This window comes from Neofelis nebulosa, chromosome 2, assembly GCF_028018385.1.
Source record: "Neofelis nebulosa isolate mNeoNeb1 chromosome 2, mNeoNeb1.pri, whole genome shotgun sequence".
NCBI classification, from domain to species: Eukaryota; Metazoa; Chordata; class Mammalia; order Carnivora; family Felidae; genus Neofelis; species Neofelis nebulosa.
In genome coordinates this window covers 15,558,734-15,579,700 of record NC_080783.1, presented here as the reverse complement: position 1 = coordinate 15,579,700, position 20,967 = coordinate 15,558,734, and the positions used below count along the sequence as shown (strand labels likewise).

Here is a 20,967-nt window from a genome sequence, read left to right as displayed (position 1 = left end):
TGGTCTGGCTCTTTGAGAGACCTGTAAATGTGCTCGCTCACCCTCCCTCCCTCCCTCCCTGAATCCCTGGTTGTCTAGTAAGAGGCTAACAAGAACCAAGTGGTGTAGATGTATCCAGTTTTAGAGAATAGATGTTTTCCTGAAGGCTGTCTTGATTTTTTTTAACTTGAATTTTAAGTGCACCAAGGGGTTCGCTGTTTATAAATGGCATTTTTAATCATATGGCAGTTCTTCGTTTCTGTAAACATAAGGCTCTTTAATGGATTACTTTGGATACACCACGTGTCCACTGTTTTCTTAAAGTGAGGCACACCTGTAGTACAGACTTGCCTATTTACAGGACGCATATGAAAAAGAAGAGTTGAATGCGGACCATGAATAGAATGTTAAATTCCTAAAACTATAGCCACATGAGACAACGGAGCTATATGAAGCCAAAAATCCTTTTTCCTTTTCCACGCCTGTCTATATGGCATGCAAAAACAAACAAGAAAAGCCAGGGCGCAGCTAGTTCCGGCTGTGACGCTTCTTTCATGCACACCCTCGACACATCTGCTGGCCTTGCTCTTTCCTGCTACGACAGCAGGGTCCCCTTGCTGGGAGCACAAGCCAGATTCTTCCCCAGTGGAGGTGTTCGGAGAATGTCAATGCCTCCGGACAAAGCTAGCCTCCAACTGCTGAGGACAGGACAGGGTGCCGGCTGGTGCTGCCTCCACGCCCTGTACCTGCGTCTGTAAGCCTAGAGACCGTGAGGCCTCCCGGGCTTCCAGGCTGCAGCGTGGGTCACGTGGGAGCCAGGTGGGCGGTGCTGTGGGAGGGGCAAAGTATGCACAGGCCACGTTAGCCATCTTAATTAGGTGCTGGTAAGAATACTTGGCTGGGATGGGGCGCCTGGGTGGCGCAGTCGGTTGAGCGTCCGGCTTCAGCCAGGTCACGATCTCGCGGTCCGTGAGCTCGAGCCCCGCGTCAGGCTCTGGGCTGACGGCTCGGAGCCTGGAGCCTGTTTCCGATTCTGTGTCTCCCTCTCTCTCTGCCCCTCCCCCGTTCATGCTCTGTCTCTCTCTGTCCCAAAAATAAAATAAAAAATGTTGAAAAAAAATTAAAAAAAAAAAAAGAATACTTGGCTGGGAAGCTATTTTTGTGAAACTTTCATGAAGTCCGTCAGTTCTGCTGTTATTCCATAGGTATTGGTATTATTATCAGCTTATTCCTTTATCTCATAGTTTTCTTCTCTAGAAATTGAAAATCTGTACCTTCTGTGTTTCCACTTGTTCAGTCTTTCCTCTAGCATCTTAAACATATGGAGGACAGTTACAATAATATCCTATTAATTTTATCACCTATGGCACATTTGTCAGTTTCTGATTTTTTTCCCCCCTTCCTCATTATTGGTTAGGTTTCCCAGCTTCTTGGCTTGCCTGGTAATTTTTGATTGGATGCCAGACACTGTGAGTTTTACATTGTTGGGTGCTGGATATTTTGTATTACTACAAATATCCTTAAGCTCTGTTCTAGGATGCAGTTCATTTCTTGCAAACAGTTTCTTTTGGCCTTGTTTTTAAGCTTTATTAGGCACAACTGGAGTGGCGTTTAGTCTAGAGTTGGTTTTCCCCAACTACTGAGGCAAAATCCATCTAGCCCTTCTCCGCATAACCTTTTGATTCCTGGGGTTTTCTAGCTCTGACCTGCCCTCTGTGAGCTCCAGGAATGAATGGTTCAGTTCTCCGTGGATGGTTAGTGTCTGTAATGGGTGCTGCCCCCATGTGCACGGGCTGATTGATACTCAGCTAGAGACTCAGGGGCCTTTGCAGACAGGTTTATGTCTGGTGTCTTCCCGAAGGCATCTCACCTACAGGGTCCCTCTCTTCCCTACAGTGCAGTTTGCTCACAGGGCGCCCTTCCCTCTGGCTTACCTTGTGTCGTCCCCCCAAACGCTGTTTGGATGTTCTACCTAACACAGCTGAGAAAGGTCTACTCCCAGCCATCTCTGATTGGTCTTTTACTCTGTACGACTCCAGCGCCAGTGTGGGGGGTTACCAGGTTTGTATCCTTTACAGCTGGTTTCTTGCTGGCCCTAAGCAGGTGTTTCTTTTAGAGAAACATTTTCATTCCTCAGGACAAAAAGTTGTGACTTGTAGAGTGCAGGAACTTTATTTCACTACCAGGTTTCCTCAACATCCTCACTTTTCTGTCTTAAAGGTCAGATCTGCTTTGTATGGCTGATAAGATCTGCAACTTGGAACACCTAGCAGTCATCTCTTACAAGTGCCTCCTAAAACAGGGAGAGGGGGGCTTTTCAAAATGTTTTCTATGCAGAATCACATCATGCTCCTTAAATAGAGACAGTCAAGGCCAAACCTTAGGGATGAGTCAAAGACTTGAATGGAGGCCTTGAGCGTATTCTTACCACACTGCATCGGTCCCATGAGGGAGAAGAAACATACCGGGCTTTAGCCACAGACATAACTCAATCAAACCCTTTGCTGGAGATATTTCTTCAACCCACAGCTGAGTTACAATGTCTGTCGTCATCCTGTTTACTAGGAAGTCAGAGGAGGGTGGGAGACTGGACAAGAAAGCAGGCAGTAGTAGAAACTAACATCACTCTGGGTCGGCTTGGCCTTGCTTGTGGCCCAGCTGACTTCTCAAGGACTGGCTGTTTGGTTCCTGTACCTTTACCCAAGGAGGCGGATCTCCTCGCCCTGACCTGGGTCAGGGAGCTGCTCGTAGATTGTCCCAGGGCTGTACTGGTGCCTTGAGTTCTGTTACGTATGCCAGCCTCTACCTTTTTAAAAATAATATATCCAAGCTCCTTATAATAAGCCACAGCCTGGAAGATATCAGACGTGTCAAATGCTTCTGCTGTTTAAAGGGCATATTTTACTGAAGGCAGTTGTGTCCCTTTAAGGCCACCTGTCTGCTTTTGGATAAAATGGACCAAAAAAGCCAACTCAATACCCAAGCATTGGCGTTAGTGGTATTTACAGAAAACTTCAAGCACAAATAGCAGCTAAGACTGAGACACAGGATTGTAAGCAGTGCTCTTTTCCCAATGTGACGAGCCCCTTGTTGCTGAGGGCAAGAGTGCCAGCTGGGCTACTCCTATTTAAAAGGTAATAATTTAACATTCTTTACACCTGGGAATGTAACCTACTGGGATAAGATACTGTTTGGGTGTAAAAGGCACACGTAAGAACTATCTAAGTAGCCCCTCGCCTCTCCGAATGCGTCTATCAAATACCAAATGTGGATGTTTGTACAGCCATTAGGCCTGGGTTTTCATGGCCTCTAAGCTAATACTGTTTTGGGGCTGGCATATGGAGGTCCACTGATCACTGTACTTGCAGATTTGGAAACAAAGGTCAGCAGAGGAATAGAATGACGTGGGTCTACAGGTCCTGACCTAGAAAAATAAGACATGGTGAGTGAAGTGTCATGATGTAAAATACTATGTAAAATACATACTACTATGTAAAATAGAAATCGAAGGTTGCTGCGAATCAGTTAAGTAGAGTATGGCCCCAAAACCGTGAGCCTATGTGTGGCTGACTGTCCAAACTAAGGAAAATGTCAGGAACAGCACAAGCCAAATTATTAACAGTGGTTAGTTACTTCAGTAGGAGACTGGGGGCAGAAAGGGTAGATTAGCCTGGGAAGGTCTAGCTTTGTACGATTTTGTATAGTTGAGATTTTTAACTTTGTTTTTCCGTGTTTTTTATAAAACTCAAAAACCCCAACATTTTGGATAAGTAGGTAAGTGACACAAAACACCAAGTGATCTAGGGAATCCAAGTCGCTCATTGTCCCAAACCCATTTGTTAAGCATGTGACTTTTGGGCATATCATTAATCTCTCTGAAGGTTGGATGTTCCCATAAGGCAGGGAGAATTCCTACTTTATCTCCTATGATTATCATAAAAACGTACACGTTGCAACAAGATCGCGGGTGAAAATATAAAACTCGAGAGGAATACATGAGTGTCGGGCTCTAGCAGTCTTCTGTAAGCTAGAACAAGAAATCAATTATATCTAATTTCCCTTTTCATACTAGGGCTCCCAGTTTTCACTAAGAAGGTGTGTTTTCTCCAACATAGGTTTTGGTAGTACCCACGACTGGCCCGGCCCCAGTTCAAATGCCTCAGCTGGGACAAGTGTAAGATGATCTGGCCGCGGAGCCTCAGTTCCTAAACTGGTGGTTCATTTCTCCTAACGTAGCCGGTATCGGTTTTCTTCCTAGTTTCCCCGCTTCAGAGGGCAGAAACATCCCCGTGATGGATGGAGTTGATCTTTCCCCTTTCATGCTGGGATATACAATCAGAAATCAGATGTCAGTGGGTTTTTCATTACAAGTAGTTTCTGACCAAAAAACATCCAGGTGGCTGCCTGCTAACAGGGTATCTCAGGATATCCACTCACTTCAACCATGGCTATCGCATGGCCCACGAACCTGGACTTTAACTATAGACAACCTGAAACTGGGGGACAGGATCTCCTGAAGAGTGGACCAGTAAACCACTTTAAACAGACACACCAATTCTACAGTTCATGCTTTTACCCTAGGCATAGATGTGGGGTGCAGGAGTATTAACCACGCTAACATGTTTCTCCCATCTTTGCTGAGGTAATAAGCTACATCCTAACTACCATGCCAGTTAGGACAGATCCGTCCCATCGTCCCCAACAGCTTAGCCCTCTACCCTTTGCAGTCCTTTCCCCTATGCAAGCTCTAGCCAGCCACTGTACCACTGACTCTTATAGAATTTCATTTATGTGCAATCACCTATAGTCTTGGGTCTGTTTTTTTTTTTTCCCCTGAGCATGCTTAAGGATTCATTCATGTTCTTCTTCAGTAGCTCATCCCCTTTTATTGCCGAGAACTACTCCATGATACGGATGTACTATAATTTAGCTATTCAGCTGCTGATGAACATTTGGGCTGAAGCTACTATAAATAACACTGTTCCCTCTGTTTCCACCAGCAGGACACGGAGGTCCCACGGCACGGGTCTCAACAATGCTCGGTATGAGCCAGTCTTTCAAATTTCAGCCATTTCAATTCGTACTGTGGTTTTTATTTGCATCTCCCTGATGACTAATGAGAATTTTTCCCGATGCTTACTTCATTTATCTGCAGGAAATATCTGTTCAAATCTTTTGTCCATTTAAAAAAAAAAACTGGGTTGTCTTAACTTGTAAGAAATCTTTAGGTATGTATGCTGGACACAAAACCTTTTGACGTACATTCTTTTTTGTGAGCTTTCTCTTCATTTAAATGCCGCAAACAGAACAGGGAAGGAGTGGTGAAAGTCTGTATGTTCACAAATCTTACTAGGCTGGACACCGCTGCCCTGATTCAGAGCAGTAAGAGGGTTGGGTTTCTCTGTAGTAGGCTCAGCACAAGCTCCAAGAACCTAATTCTTTCTAACTTTGTTAGTTATTTCTACTGGACTTAAAGTTTTACATTTTATTGTTTCATCATCTTAAACATTCGACCTTTTTTCAGTACCTATTGGAGGAGTCTAGATCAAAGAAATAAAAGTAAATTAGGAGGCAAGACAAGGCAGACCGACACACTTAGCGTCAGAGGAGAGACCTAATACTTCCCTGCAAAATAAGACAGAACCTAGTTGCTCAACTAAGTATTTAAAGCCATGATTTTATAGTATTGATTACAGCAGAATGTATAGCCTGGGGCAAAAATACTCTTTTATGGTTTCCGAATGTTCATACCGCACTGCTATCAACACATTTGTTTTCACTGGTCTAGCAGAACAGATGTGTGTTGTGTGAACTCCATCTCAGGATATCAGAGTGGAAACACCCACGCACCTTCAAGCCCTTCAAATACTCAAGTGTTCTTTCACTTTCAAAGGACTTCGAAGGCTGTAACTGCCAGACTGCTACTGCTGTTTCCCACTGCTGGCTGCACGTCAGATGGAGAAGGAACAAACTCTTCCATTCTCCCGCATCAGCGCTGGTTTCATCAGCAAGGCTCCGGCCTGCGGTCCTCTGGGCTTCTCCTTGTAACGCGGCTTCACAGACAGCGTGTTCGCACAAGCTGGCCTAATGCAGGGAGCGGGTGGCCTCTACACACGGAGCCAGACACGACTTTCTACTTTATTAAACATTAAAGCACAAGCGAATGGTCCCGGGGGGGGGGGGGGGTGGTAGGGGGGGTGGGAGGGCAGAGACGACTCAAGGACACCAGGGAAGGAGCAGAATGCTCCGGGAGAGAGTCACACGGCAGAGACCCATCTTCACAAAAAGGGCTCGATGTTGATTTCCAGGGAGGAGCAGGGCATGGTCAGCTCAAATTTAGTGATGACATCAGGATGAAGGACCCCGAGCTTCCCGATGCTTTGACCCCTGGCCAAGATCTCGGCGCATCTCCCGGGGAAGAAAGCAGCACCTGAAAGAGAGAAATCAATGTTTCTCCCAGCCAGAGAATCAACGGACATTTAATACCGCAGGCTCACTAGTCTGCTTGAAAAAGAACTTCTTTAAGCCACTGGCTACTAAATGAAAGTGCTTCCTCACACTTTCTAATCTTGAAATTACTTTTGGTATTACAGCTAGCAACTCTTACAAGGAAAAGGTTAAGCAGTAAATATCAAAGTCAGGGGTCCTGTATGGTTTGTCTTTTTCTCTTTTCTTCCTTCCTTCCTTTCCTTTTTTTTTTTAATCCCAGAGCTCCAGGCAGGAAGGATCAAGAAAAGGAGGCTGAAGAGCACAGCTGGAGAAGTCCTAGGGGAACCTGGCAGGGAGGAAGGACAAAGGGGAAAAGTGAACCGTAAAACTGATGACCTTACATGGGAAGAACCTGTTTTGAAACAGGTTTTTCCATAGTCATCCTTGCTGGATAGAAATTCATTTACTATTCCACCCTCACTCTTTTCTACCTCCTTGCACAGAGAAGCACGAGCTTGTGCTGTCATCGGCAGGCTTAGGCCTGGTTAGCAGAATGCAACCCCCATTCCTGTCGGAGAAAGCACTTTCTCAGCAGTTCTGGAGCCTCTCCCGTAAAACCACAGCAAAGGCCAGCACCAAACAAGTCTGGGTTGACCCCCGATTTACTTCAAGATAGGCAGGAAGTGCTCTCTTCATCTGGTGTCAGTGCAGAGACATGGCTCACCAAACCAGGAACTGGTACTGAGGCTCAAACAGCCAAACACAAGCAAACCTACAAGCCCCTCCAGATTCGCCAGCTGGCCAGGGCCGCAGAGTTCAGCAGTGCTCATTCCCTCCTCAGGGTGGGGGTGGGGGTGGGGGTGTGGGAGCTGACTCACTTCTCTAGCCACCAACTTGAAAAGCGATCAGGCCCACAGCTCCTGACCGATTCAACCGAAACATTTACTGGCATGAACTATAAATACCCAGCAGGTCTGGGCCACAAGCCTGCAGCCTGCCGTTTCGGAGCGAGTGCATTATTTATGAAAGGATAAACTGCTGAGTCTCTGCTAATGGCTCCAAGGTCGGCATGATGAAGAGGAGCGGAGGGGGACCACGAACACGTCCGTACCAGCTGCACCACGAAGATGTGGAGGACCATTTCGAACACTTCCCAGTCAGCCCGGGACTGGGCTGTATGTATGTTTATGTTCCCGGAAAACAGTGTTTTGTTTACTTTTGAGAAAGAACGAGCGTGCGAGAACACGCAAGCTAGGGAGGGGCAGAGAGAGGGAGACAGGATGGAAAGCAGGCTCCACATGGTGAGTGCAGGGCCCGATGCGGGGCTCGACCTCACAAACTGAGATCAGGCCCTGAGCCAAAGTCGGACGCTTAACTGACTTAGCCATCCAGGTGCCCCCACCTGAAAAACATTTTTAATTGTCACTCTTAACTCCCAGAGCACCCATTCTTAACAGAATGGTCTGTTCCTCACCTCCCCCTAAACAATGTTGTTCCAATGTCTTATTAGAAGATTTCACTGGACTGCATTTGGAGTTTATGTTTGGCTGTGCACATGAATCCACGCTTGGACAGAGGGGGGACTCAACACAGAAAGCAAACCGGACGGACGAAGTGAGAGATATTTCACTAAATCTGATAAAGATGGCACACTTTAGCCCCATTTACAAAACTAACCCCACCCCCACCCTAATAAAAGAAATCTTCAGACAACAAAGCGTGGAGCTTGTCTAAGTGTTGACGGAAGCAGTGTAACCAAGAGCCGGACACTGGAAGGACCGCTGAGGAGGCCGCTCGCTCCACCGTCCGTCGTCCCTTTACACACACACACAACTACGGCTGAATGCCCTACACTAACTGAAACCACCAGCGGCCGATTTCTAAAGGCCATCCAGAAAGAAAGGAGGCTTAAGACCTTCCCTGCTAACCCTGCTGTTGAAGAATCCTCCCCGTGTATCAGAATCCTTTTTATCTATCTTCAAATTCCAACTTGATTGGATTCATTTTAACTGAAGCATAAAACCAGACTATTTTAGAATCTAAGCCAGATGTACTAGTTCTAACAATGTTAGCAAAATAAAGCTGAAGAGATAAGAACTCAGAATTTTTACTTCATAAAAGAACCTTTGGAATCAGCACTTTTAGCAAAATTCAGTCACATTCTTCTTCAGTGAGCAAGCGTGCTCATGCCATCTGCCCCTTTCTCCAGAACTTCCGACCACATTTGGCTTTAGCGTGTTAACCAGTCAGGTCCTCGGTCAAAAATGTTCCTATCACGAAATACAATTTCCCTCTTTCCAAAGAAAACTGAAATTCGCTATGATGCATTATTTAAGACCTATTCAAGTAGGAGAGTGCTCTAAATAATGTCAATGCCAAAAGCTCTCAGGCCAGCACACGGGTCCGTCTGAGTCATCACCACAGGCTAACCTGGCCGGGGTCAGAGGACCCTGCTGTAGAGCAGCCTCCGCACCAAGGGGGCCTCGGACGCCTGGACCAGGGGGAGCCCTCCTCTACCCACCGCACGGAAGACGGAAGTTCGGTAACCGAGTTCTTTGGAAACTTCACTTCGCTGAAAACTGCACCCTTTAACCCGTGACACCACGATTGTTTTTTTGCAATTTCTCTTTCCTGACAAGGTCAGATGATGAGAAGTACTTCTTTTTTTTTTTTTTTTTAATGTTTACTTATTTCTGAGAGAGAGAGAGAGAGAGAGAGAGAGAGAGAGAATGAAAATGAATCCAAAGCAGGCTCCAGGCTCTGAGCTGGCTGCACAGAGCCCGACGCGGGGCTCAAACTCATGAGCTATGACATCGTGACCTGAGCCAAAGTCGGACACTTAACCGACTGAGCCACCCAGGGGCCCCACGACTTCTGATTTTATGGACTCTTCTGTTCAGTTAGAGCAAGGAGGAAGTTTCGGTCTCCCACACAAAGGGACTTCAAAGGGTACGGAGAGGACCTAAAAAATGGACCTCCTGACTGATGATGGGTGTAGACTAGAAATACTGAAAGAAAATTTAAAATTATTGGAACACAAGCATTTCTTAGTGCTTTTTAAAACGTTATGGCTCAAACCAAACTTTGCAGGCAGAAATAAATCACTCCAAGGAAGAGAGACAAGAAATAAGAGAATTGCTTCACTATGGAAACAAAGGGAACACACTGGAGTAAAGGAGCCATTAGGCCCGAGTTCAAAGATGATAACGTCTCCCATCGACAGCAGGATGGCTGAGCTCAGGAACACAGGCAGATCGATGCACCGTAACGCACTGCCTGGGACTGGATGCAACTTAAATCAGTCCTTCTAGGAGAAGTCACATCTGAATGCAGCCTCACCACGGGTCTGGGCTTGTGAACAACCAGACCTGGATGACAGAGGCTACTCTAACCTCCTCGACACAAAACAAACACATGTTTCTGGAGAAAGAGCGGCCTGCTGGGTCTAGAGACATAAAGCTGCCAATTCAAGGAAAGTCATGGTGCCCTGTGAATGGGAATTCTAAAATTCAAATTCTACAAAATACATCCGCTTATTACCCTTCTTCACGTGTTTAAGCCCAAAGAGAGGTCCTGGTTTCCGGGGGTACTAAGGTGTGTATAAAGACGACAATTTTCAACCTGTGCCCAAAACGCTCCCTGGCAGAGAGCTCCTCGGCTCACTTTTCCACCCGGTTCCCTGCAAGGATTAAACTCTCGGCTTTGCCGGTATCCATCACAGTGAAGCGGCTTCCAACGGAAAGCAGACCCAGGGGAAAACAGTGCTCTCTGCTGAAATCCACGTGGAAGCCCAGACAAAAGAAACATCAGTTAAGCACAAGCAAGAATTTAATTTCCAAAACCTAGTGGGGTGTAAGTAAGTCCCTTAATTAAAGCTTTTGTAGCATCTCCTCCAGGTCTGTAATTGTCTCTCTGGCTCGGGCGGCAGGACCACTTTGAGGACCTTGGGGGTAATTCTCGGCCAGTAACGCGGCACCGCACCCAGTCTTTAGCACATTTTCTGGCTAATTGACCTTCAAAGCGTTGGTGAGCTCCCCACTCTTGCTCGCTGCCAAACACCTTTCACAGTTTCTTTTTGCCCCTGTCTTTTAGGGTTATATTATAGGCCCAAAGTTTGGATAAGCTTCACACACAGAGCCATTCCTATAATTTTATGAAGCATCGGAGGTAAAGGTTTAAGGCGGTAACTGAGCAGACCTCTAATCCGAACGTGGCACAGCGTTATCAAGCACGAGGCTCTTAATTCCTTAACCTTAAACCCCTGCCAGTGGCTATATTCATCTGGCACTTTATTTTGACCATCGCTAACAATCATCTACTCATAATTTTACTTTTCCCTTCACATCACTGAGACATGCCTCAGGATTCAAATCCCCATATTTAACTGCCTGCAATCTGGTACTTCATCACCCAGATTTTTCTCTAATAAAAAGGCAAGAACAAAATAAAGAGGGGGCAAGGGGCTCTGGAAAAGGACTGAGTGTATCTCACATGTGTCACAGCAAATAACAGAAAACACCACTATCGGCTTAAATACAAATAACCACATAGAGCTCTCCATAAATTCAGGGACAAAATACAAAATGCAGAATCATACAGATACCATAAGCCACTGAGCTGACTGTATTTTAAATCTGTTCTAAATGGCTGATGATGTGATATGGGGTGGGGATAGGAATCATCATTTAACAGGCTGAGTCTAGGGCTGGCACCTACCAAGCCTACCCCTTCCTCTCCGAAGTCCTAATTCTAAATACCATTCCACGGTGCGACAGTCCATCCTAGGAAAACACGAAGGACAAGGACATTCCCAGCCTTCCATCCTGGTGTGACGTGGGCAGAGTGGAACGGGGCTGAAACCACAACCCCCTACGCAGGGCTCCCCTCCTGGTTTCCCACCAGCTTCCTGAGAGTGCAGTGACCAGAACCGTCTAACTCTGCCGCAGGCACGTCAACCTCACTTTCCCTTTCTAAGCAGTGTTAGCTTAAAGGAAGAGAAAGAAATATAGGGCCTCTTTTAAAAAACTGAACACACACTTAAACCGAACATGGGTGCACAGTAGTTGGTTCTTGAAGTGTCAGAGGCAGTTCTTGGTGTAGCAGCAGAGTGGGGAGACCCCATCGGGCAGGGAGGAGGCACGACAGAGACAGCATGTTAACTTATAAAAACAAAGAAAAACGTTTTAGAAGGAAAAAAAAATCAGTATAATTACTGAGCTATAAACCTGCACATTTTTTTTCCCCCCAATCTCAGTCCACTAAGGTTGGGAGAAAAATATCTCTACAAAGCTCATTCAATTTGTAAGTGGAGACTGAATAATTTCCAACTGGTAATATAAAACACCCGTTTCCCCCTAGATGTATATAATTCTTTGCCTCACATCTGAAGTGAAATATTTATGGTACCTAAAGTCTTTAAAGAGAGGGGACCTAATCCCTTGAGTTTAATGGCTATCTTTCATCCCTTTCAGAAGATCAAAAGAAAGAAAAAGCCCTTACACAACTTTACAGTGCTAATCCCAACACACCTGCAGACATCATTAACTCTTAAAGCAAAGGCCACCGGACGTGAGCGGAGAGGGTGCCTACTTAACCCCACAGCACGGGACCGAGGAGGAAACCTGCACTCACGGCAACAGCCTACAGAGACTGGGCAGGGCAAAACCCCTACTGCAGGTAAGGACTGGATCCTGTAGACTTTATTCTTAAAAAGGAATCAGCCGAGCCCAGACTATCTAGTCTTCCAACAGAAGGAAAATGTCTTCAATAAAAAATCTTTTAAAACAGTGAGGCTGTGGCCATCTATGGCGTCATCGTGGCAACTGTGATTAGCAACCTGGCTGAGCCTTTCAGTGGCCACTGACCCCCAGGCCACTGCACATCGAAACCACCATGCAGGCTACTGCACATTTGGGGCTGGCCTCACGGTGGGCCTGTCTAACCTCTTCTGTGGAGTCTGCGTGGGCATCGTGGGCAGTGGAGCTGCCCTGGCTGATGCACAGAACCCCAGCCTCTTTGTAAAGATTCTCATCGTGGAGATCTGGCAGCGCCAGTGGCCTCTGTGGGGTCACTGTTGCAATCCTGCAGACCTCCAGAGTGAAGACGGGTGGCTAGATGATCTGTATGGTGGGGCCGTGTCCCACTCTTATTTGTGGTTTTCCTGGGACAGCTGGCCTTGCAGGGGGCTTGGTGTTCAAGGGCCCTCCCTGCACTCACTCATTTGTCAACTTGGAGGCGCTGCCTGGCTGGAGCCTCAGTGGGGGAAGCGGGTCACTGATGACCGTGCGCAGCTGTGCACCTGTGTCCCAACTCCACCCCAACCCACTTTCCCGGTGTTTGTGAAATAAACGTGGTATTTGTCTGGGTCAAAAAAAAAAAAACAAAAAACCTTTTAAAATGAATCACCACAGGGCACCTGGGTGGCTGTCATTAAGCATCTGACTTTGGCTCAGGTTATGATCACACTGTGAGTTCGAGCCCCACCTCTCTCTCTCTCTCCTTCCCCACCCCACCTCTCATGGGATTCTCTCTCTCTGCCCCTCACTCACTTGTGCCCTCTCTCAAAATAAATAAATAAATCACCATAATCACTTTATGACAAAACTCCAAAATTTCCCAGTTTACTTTGTACCAACAAATTTGTAACTTCGTGGCTATCACTTTTTAAGATCTACTTTAAAGTCTAGTCTATGTCTCTCTCATACCCACCTACTCATATTTAAAAAGCTGAAGAAGGTCAACAATGTTAGAATTTAAATGTGATCCATCCAGGGGTGCTTGGGTGGTTCAGTAGGTTAAGGGTCTGCCTCCGGCTCAGGTCATGATCTCATGGTTCCGGAGTTTGAGCCCTGCATCCGGCTCTGTGCTGATAGCACAGAGCCTGCTTGGGATTCTCGGTCTGCCCCTCCCCAGCTCATGCATGTGCACTCTCAAACATAAACTTTAAAAAAAAAAAAAAAAGTGACCCATCCAGTTGCGATTTTAAATCAGTCTCAAATTTACTTGTATAAAACCAAAGGATTTTTAACTCCTGGTTAAAAAGTGTCCTCATGGACTACTGATTTTGACAACTCCTATTCTAAATAATGCCATTGTCCTACATTTGTCTGATGCTTCCATCATTTCCCCTAACCTGTTACATTTCTTAAACACATTAAGACAGTTTTAGAATATCAACTTCAGAAATAAAACGTAGGACCATCCTGCTTTCCTAGACTAATAAAATGGTTCTTTTCTAGTTTTTCACCTAATAAAATCCTTTAAGGAGGCAGTTTCTCAAGGCAAGTATGAACACCTTTACACTTTCTCCACAATTATAGTGAAATAATAATCATAAGGAGACCATCGTAGGGTTAACTGGGGAAATAATGGGAATGTTAAGCATATAAGACTATAATTTCACAATTAGTTAAGTTATTTCAGACCTTTGACGAACATGGAGTAAAGAGAACTTCAAGCGTGCAGTTATGGCGGATGGGCCATAGTTTCAGAACTAGATTTCTGCTGACACGTAGGGAGTGCGCGCAAAAAAGGAAAGAACCCGAGACTGTTAAACTCTGCCTTCTATTCCTCTCCTTCCGTGCGTAGGAAGGGCCGGGCCGCAGCCCCAGTCAGCCCTGGCCAGGCCCCCGAGGACGGGCAAGTTACAGATGGGAGAAAGCAAAGCACAAGGAGATTAGGGGACTCGCCCAAGGCAAGCCACAGGATCGGACGGTGCCGACGGCCACTGAAACGGGGCGCCTGTGTGTGTGTGGCCCAGAGCACAGATGGCCCACGGGATAATGTTTTCAACCTTTTGGTCAAGCTGTCCGTTCCATGTTTGCAAACTTCTGGTTTAAAATAAAACAAACAGAACTTAAGAGGGGGAAAGAAACCTGACAACATCTAACCTCAGGACAGACCCAAGCAGGCTCTGCAGAATTATCAATACAACATAATACTGACAAAACCTAGAGCATTCCAGGGAAAACAACTATGTTTTTTCAGAAATCTCACACATCATAGGCACGCTAAGAATAAATTCCAGATTCTTGAGACAAGGCTACAGTAACACGAGCAGATAGAGGAGCACCACAGTGACCCCACCTAAAAGGCGAGGAGAGCGGCGCATCCGTCAGAACCTGTGGCAGGGTCTGAACCCCGGAAACGACTTCGGAGGAGATCTTCCCCGTGCCTTTATTTCAGAGACGAGAAAATGGCCACCAGAGAGGATAAGGAAACCATACGGCTAGGTAACAGCAGAGCTGAGATCACAAGCCCAGGCTGTGCTGCTTTTTTACCCACTGCCACTTTTCTCAAGGGCAGAGCTGAAATCTACCCGGAGTTCACTCTGCAGAGTATCCATCCCAAATGCTTCCCCAAACTCACCTGCCTCTCCACAACTGTGTGGTGCAGACGGACAGATGCCAGCATCCCCCTTAGAGACGAAGAAGCCCGCACGAGGGCATGAAGTCCTAGGTCACGCAGGCTCCAGCGACACAAGGACTGGAAGCAACATCCGGTGTTTTTACTGCACCGCAGCTGACGCGCGTCCCCGGGTCCGACGAAACATACCCTTTCCTATCGTTTCCACTGCTGTCTATACCACCTTGGGATCTGCATTTCAACTTAGTTTATATCCACATGTCTAAAGACATTTTTAACATCTCCATTACATTTATGTCCTCGTTTGCCAGACTGTTCTTAAAGTATCTTATGTTGGAGTTGTTCCCAATTATTCACTGTTATATACAGGGCTTCTAGACTATATACTGCTTTTTGCTTTCTCCGTTTCTTCCCCTTTGCCAAGAGTAATAGCACACAGTAAAAAAAAAAAAAAAAAAAAAAAAGGAATCCTTGTCTAGCTCATTATATACCAAAGTGTTAAAGCAACAGTTTTCTAGATTTCTAGCAATGGTAAACCACAAACTTACATTCATGGGGGTCACGCTGATCCCATCTCGTACAATACCAATTAAACGATGCTTTCCCTTGCGTGGTATCAAGTCCTACCTTTCTTCTACTGAGGGGGAAAATGCATCAAAGCTGCCTAGGAAAGTAATTACAAGAGGAAATCTCTGTTCAGAGAATGTAATTCAAACAAGCTAGCAGCCCTTAGGAATTAAGAGAACTGATCGGAAACTTTCCCCTCCTGGAAGGGGAGTGCCACGGTATAGCGGCTGAGACGACAGCAGTGACAGAGTGCCTACCAGCTACTGATGGTATTACCGAAACAAGAAGTTCTGGAGGCATTTAGAGCGAGGCATTTTGTCTTTTTTTTTTTTTTTAACGTTTATTTATTATCGAGAGACATAGAGAGAGACAGAGCATGAATGGGGGAGGGGCAGAGAGAGAGTGGGAGACACAGAATCGGAAGCAGGCTCCAGGCTCTGAGCCATCAGCCCAGAGCCCGACGCGGGGCTCGAACTCACGAACCATGAGATCGTGACCTGAGCTGAAGTTGGACACTCAACCGACTGAGCCACCCAGGAGCCCCTGTCTTTTTTTTTTTTTTTTTAACGTTTATTTATTATCAAGAGACAGAGAAAGACAGAGCATGAGCAGGGGAGGGGCAGAGAGAGGGGGAGACACAGACTCGGAAGCAGGCTCCAGGTTCTCAGCTGTCAGCACAGAGCCTGAACGGGGGCTGGAACTCACAAACTACGAGATCATGACCTGAGCCAAAGTTGGATGCTTAACCGACTGAGCCACCCAGGTGCCCCCTTATCTGGTATTTTTGCTCCAGGGTTTACTCTTTATGGCCTTCAACATCACTCAGAAGAAATAAAAATACCGTAACTACAGTCACATGGTTTATGTTTACAATAAGGCAAGTAAATAAAGAACTGCCTGTATTTGCTATTATACTGGGCAGTGCCGCTGTTCCCCCACATTTCTTCTTCCATGTCTCCCTAGATATGCTCTTTTCACATAGGAGTGTGGCTGTCACCATGGCATGGTTTCAGGGGGCAGGTAGATTTTTCTATTCCACTGAATTAGCCTCCATTCTTTTTGAAATTTTTATAATGGGACCAAACTGTTCTCCCTTCACAATCAGAAAGGTGACTAAAAATCAAAGCATCTCTTTAAGTTCACACTGATATGTATCAATGGAACGGAAGTCAGATCCCTTCCTGAAAATAAAGTATTTTTAAAGGATTAGAAGGAGACAAATAAGAACCCGGGTCCTAGAGGCAGAGGGTCGGTAGGAAGAACATTAGAGACGCAGAAGGATGGCGAGGGCCAGGGGTTCTCATGCAAGCTGTCGATTTCACATTTGGCCCGTCTTGCCCAGAATAACCGTCAGCAGGAAGAGTGTGTTCCTGACCCCCAACCCACCTGAATCTGCAGGTTCTCAGGGGTAGTTCCAAGTGCCCAAGTCACCATGTGACTATCTGCATGGATTTCTCAAACAGGTCAAGATTAGACCAGAGCCATTCAACGCCAACATAAAGCAAAATAACTCACCAGGATCTAAGCTCTCAACTGAATGAAGTTAAACTGTCCTATCGTTTATATAAAAACATTGGGAGCACTTTTTTTTTTCTCCAAATTTTTAATGTTTACTTTTGAGAGAGAAAGAGAACATGAGCACAAGTGGGGGGACGGGCAGAGAGAGAGGGAGACACAGAATCCGAAGCAGGCTCCAGGCTCTGAGCTGGCAGCACAGGGCCTGACATGGGGCTCAAACTCACAAACTATGAGACCACGATCTGAGCCATTAACTGACTGAGCCACCCAGAGGCCCCAAATATTTATCTATTTCTGAGAGAGAGAAAATTAGAGACAAAGAGACAAAGTACAGAAAGCATGTGTGGAGTTGGGGACAGGCAGAGAGAGAAGGGAGACACAGAATCCAAAGCAGGCTCCAGGCTCTGAGCTGTCAGCACAGAGCCAGATGTGGGGCTTCAACTTGGGAACGGTGAGATCATGACCTTAGCCGAGGTCAGACACTTAACCGATTGAGCCACCCAGGTGCCCCGGGAGCACTTTAAATGAATGTCAATCTATGGGATTCCTGCAATGATGTAGAGAGAAGACTAAGCTAAAAGGCAGAAAGGAGTCTAAGTAAAGGATAATATGGGAAGCAGAGAGAAAAGGTGCTGGCAGATGAAAGAACCTCTGGAGAAGACCGACATCTAATGAACGTCTGGTTAACTTTCCACTTCCCCAATGCCCCACAGTCCACATTAAAATACATGGTTTTCATTTTTTAACAAAGCAGATTATGGCTTAACATATTTTTATTAACCTTTAGTTATTTTTGAGGGATTGAGAGAGAGAGACAGAGACAGAGAATGAGTTGGGGAGGGGCAGAGAGGGAGACACAGGATCCGAAGCAGGCTCCAGGCTCTGAGCTGTCAGCACAGAGCCTGATGTGGGGTTTGAACCCACTAACCATGAGATCATGACCTGAGCCGAAGTCAGGTGCTTACCCTATGGAGCCACTCAGGTGCCCCTGGGTGTAAATATTTTTTTTAAATCAGGGGTGCCTGGGTGGCTCAGTTAACCACCCGACTTCAGCTCAGGTCATGATCTCGCTGTTAATGAGTTCAAGCCCTGCGCTGCGCTCTGTGCTGACAGCTCAGAGCCTAGAGCTTGTTTTGTTTCTGGGTCTCCCTCTCTCCGCCCCTCCCTCAAAAATAAATTTAAAAATATATATTTTTTTAAATCTGCAAGCATTAGTTTTTAAGGCTCTCAGAGTATTGCTTGTTAAAAAAAAAGGGGGGGGGAGGGGAGATGTTGGTCAGTGATTTTTTTAATGACACTTTAATTTCCTAAACCATAATAGATGGTAAGCTATTAGCTACTAAGCAGTGAGAGTTACCATATCAAACTATACCTCTGGCTCAACTATACACAAGGAGGGAGCAAAAGAGAGACTGAAAAAGGTGTTGGAATACAGTGGAATGACTTCATTATTAGTCTAAGAGGATAATACAAGTAAAAAAACTCCAAAAAAAAACCCCACCAAAAAACAAAAGGCCCACAACCCCACAAATACATCACTGTAAACAAAGTCCTTGCATGGGAAACCTGGTTATTAAGTTGCAAAGCGCTCTGAAAGGATGATGGGTATCAACATTTGCTCCAGCTCCTGTGTAAACAGGATCATACACAGAGTCCTCTGCTCTGATACATAATGTATTCTTGAAACAGTTACAAAATAAACCCAACATTTAAATACACCATCAGCTAAAAGGTTTCTATCAATTCCCTAGTTATAGCATAAATGTTTCCTTTTGGAATCTGAATCTTTTCAGTACTACTTGATTAAGGTCTCACTCACCTCAATTTCTAATTACCCACCTTTACATATAAATATATTTATTTTAATGTTGGGAAAGACTGCTAATAGACTACAAGGGCTGGGCTGATTAAGGACACTATCATGCCAATCTCTGCTTGCAAATTTCTTGAAACCGTTCTCCAGAGTTGAACAACACAGGTTTTCTTTTCTTGAAAGGGTCCCACCCATTCACATACCTGCATGTTTTCTCCTGTACCTGCTTCAATGTAACTAATGGACTTCCAAAACTCATTTCATCTTTTAAAGATATCAGAGATAAAAGTTTGGATCTCTTGTATTCCTTCATGGATTCCAAAAGCATTTACCATAAATTTAGGAAATCAAATAGTACCATTTAAAAAAAGAGCAATAATTGGAAAACAGCATGTATCAAAATCTACAAAGCAAATGGAAAAAGAAAAAGACTGGATCTATTCCTCAAATGTACTCAGGATAAATTACAGAGAGGTTTAAATGTAAAATGATGAAACACTTAAGCACTAAAGGAAGCATGGAGAATTCCTCCCTCATCACAGAATGGAAAAAACTTTATGACTCAAAATCCAGAAGCAGTAAGGAAAAAGACTGGGAAGTTTTATTACATAAAAATCTACATGGCAAAAAAAAAAAGAAAGAAAGAAAAGAAAAAAAAAAGATAATTTAAAAACTTATAAAAAATAGTTGGATGTACATCACAGAGGGTTAGCATCCCTAAATGCGTAAGTTTCTAAAAAGAGGGAAGAGCAACATACCTAAAGAAAAAATAAGCAAGACCTATGAACAGAAGGTCACAAAAGTAGATAAAAATGTCCTGAATCATGAAAATACATTTACTCGCTCACAAGAATAAGCCAGCTACAACTACAGTAGACGCCCTTTTCCTCCCAAAAGACTGCTCCTCAAATGGAGAAGTCTGACAAGCCTGTGAACAAGGTTCAGGAAAAAAGGTCTTCTCATCTGCTGCTGGGTTTGTATGATGTTAGGACACAAGTCCTCCAGAGGGGTGTTTGCCACTATCTAATAAAAGTATGAATTTATCCTTTGTCCCAGTAATCCCAAACTTCTAGGAATCTTTCCCAAAGAAACACTAGCAAAAACACCAAATAACATATGCAGAGATATTCTTCATGGCATTATCTACAGAAGCAAAAGACTGGAAACAGCCTAGCTATGTCCACTGATAGGGAATTAGTTGAGTAAACTGTGGCGCTCCAGTACAGCACTCTGCAAAAGTCATAAAGAGAGAGAGAGAGAGAGAGAGAGAGAGAGATCTCCATATATGGCTGCAGGGTGATCTCCAATGTAGATTAAGTTTAAAAAAAAAAAAAAAAAAAAAAAAGTACAGAACAGTATGTAAAGAAAGTATCAACTCCCTAGTTGAGAACATGGAGAACACAGACACACATTTAAAAAAAACTACAGAAAGATAACTGAAACTAATAAAAATCATAACCTATACAGGCAGTGAGGGAACAGTGTGATCGGAACAGAAACGAAAGCTGGAATTCTTGAAATACACTTCATTTTGTAAGTTATATCCTAAGTACAAAGAAAACTGCAGATAACATTTAAATTGTTTTAATAATCATACTGATGTCATTTTGAAAAACAGAGCGAGCAAATAACTTCATCAGGAACCAAGATTTTCAATGTAAAGGAAAGAGCTATAAATATAAAGTCAAGTATATAATAAGTAAAAATCCTCTAATTCTAAGTTGGAAATATCCATATGACTCAATGTTTTCTTGTTTAAAAGAAAAAAACAAAAACAAATGAACGGTTTCCCCAGCCCTGCACACCAAAGTCCCAGAAGCAACAACTTCTTCGGTAGCAGTAAGCAACCTCGGCACCCAGACTGCGATCTAAATTTGATTTCTCACTAAAAGGAACCAGGGCCACTTGGCTATATACCTGCTTCCAGGTCTGACACAGAACATATATATGAGCCCAGAAATGTTTTCTACATTATTACCAGCTTTAGAAAAAGCTCCATTGTATACAACCATTTTCCCTCCCCGCCCACCTTCATTTTAATAAGAACCTCCTGACAAAGGTTTCTTAAGACTTAAAAGTCTTTCCGCCTACTTTTCCAGGACAATTCAGCCCTAAAGAAGCTAAAGAAGGCAGAAATCCCCACCCTAGGGACTGTGTGTCCCCCAGATCAAAAAAGAGAGAGTCAGCATGGAGTGTCAGAGCCTAAGGGGGTGGAGAGGACATCCACAGCTGAGCAGAGGACAGCCCTGAGGAGGCACAGCAAACATGCAGGGGAAAAGACGGAGTCTGGTTACAAA

At 44.9% G+C, this 20,967-nt stretch overlaps 1 protein-coding gene across 1 annotated transcript in view; it reads right to left on the bottom strand.

The window, feature by feature from the left end:
- Nucleotides 1–5,902: 5,902 nt before the first annotated feature.
- FARSB (phenylalanyl-tRNA synthetase subunit beta) overlaps nt 5,903–20,967 on the bottom strand; it is a 72,172-nt gene continuing 57,107 nt past the window's right edge. The window contains exon 17 of the mRNA XM_058703378.1: nt 5,903–6,409. Within this exon, the coding sequence (XP_058559361.1) occupies nt 6,258–6,409 (152 nt within the window). The 3' untranslated portion in view covers nt 5,903–6,257. The remainder of the gene's footprint in view (nt 6,410–20,967) is intronic.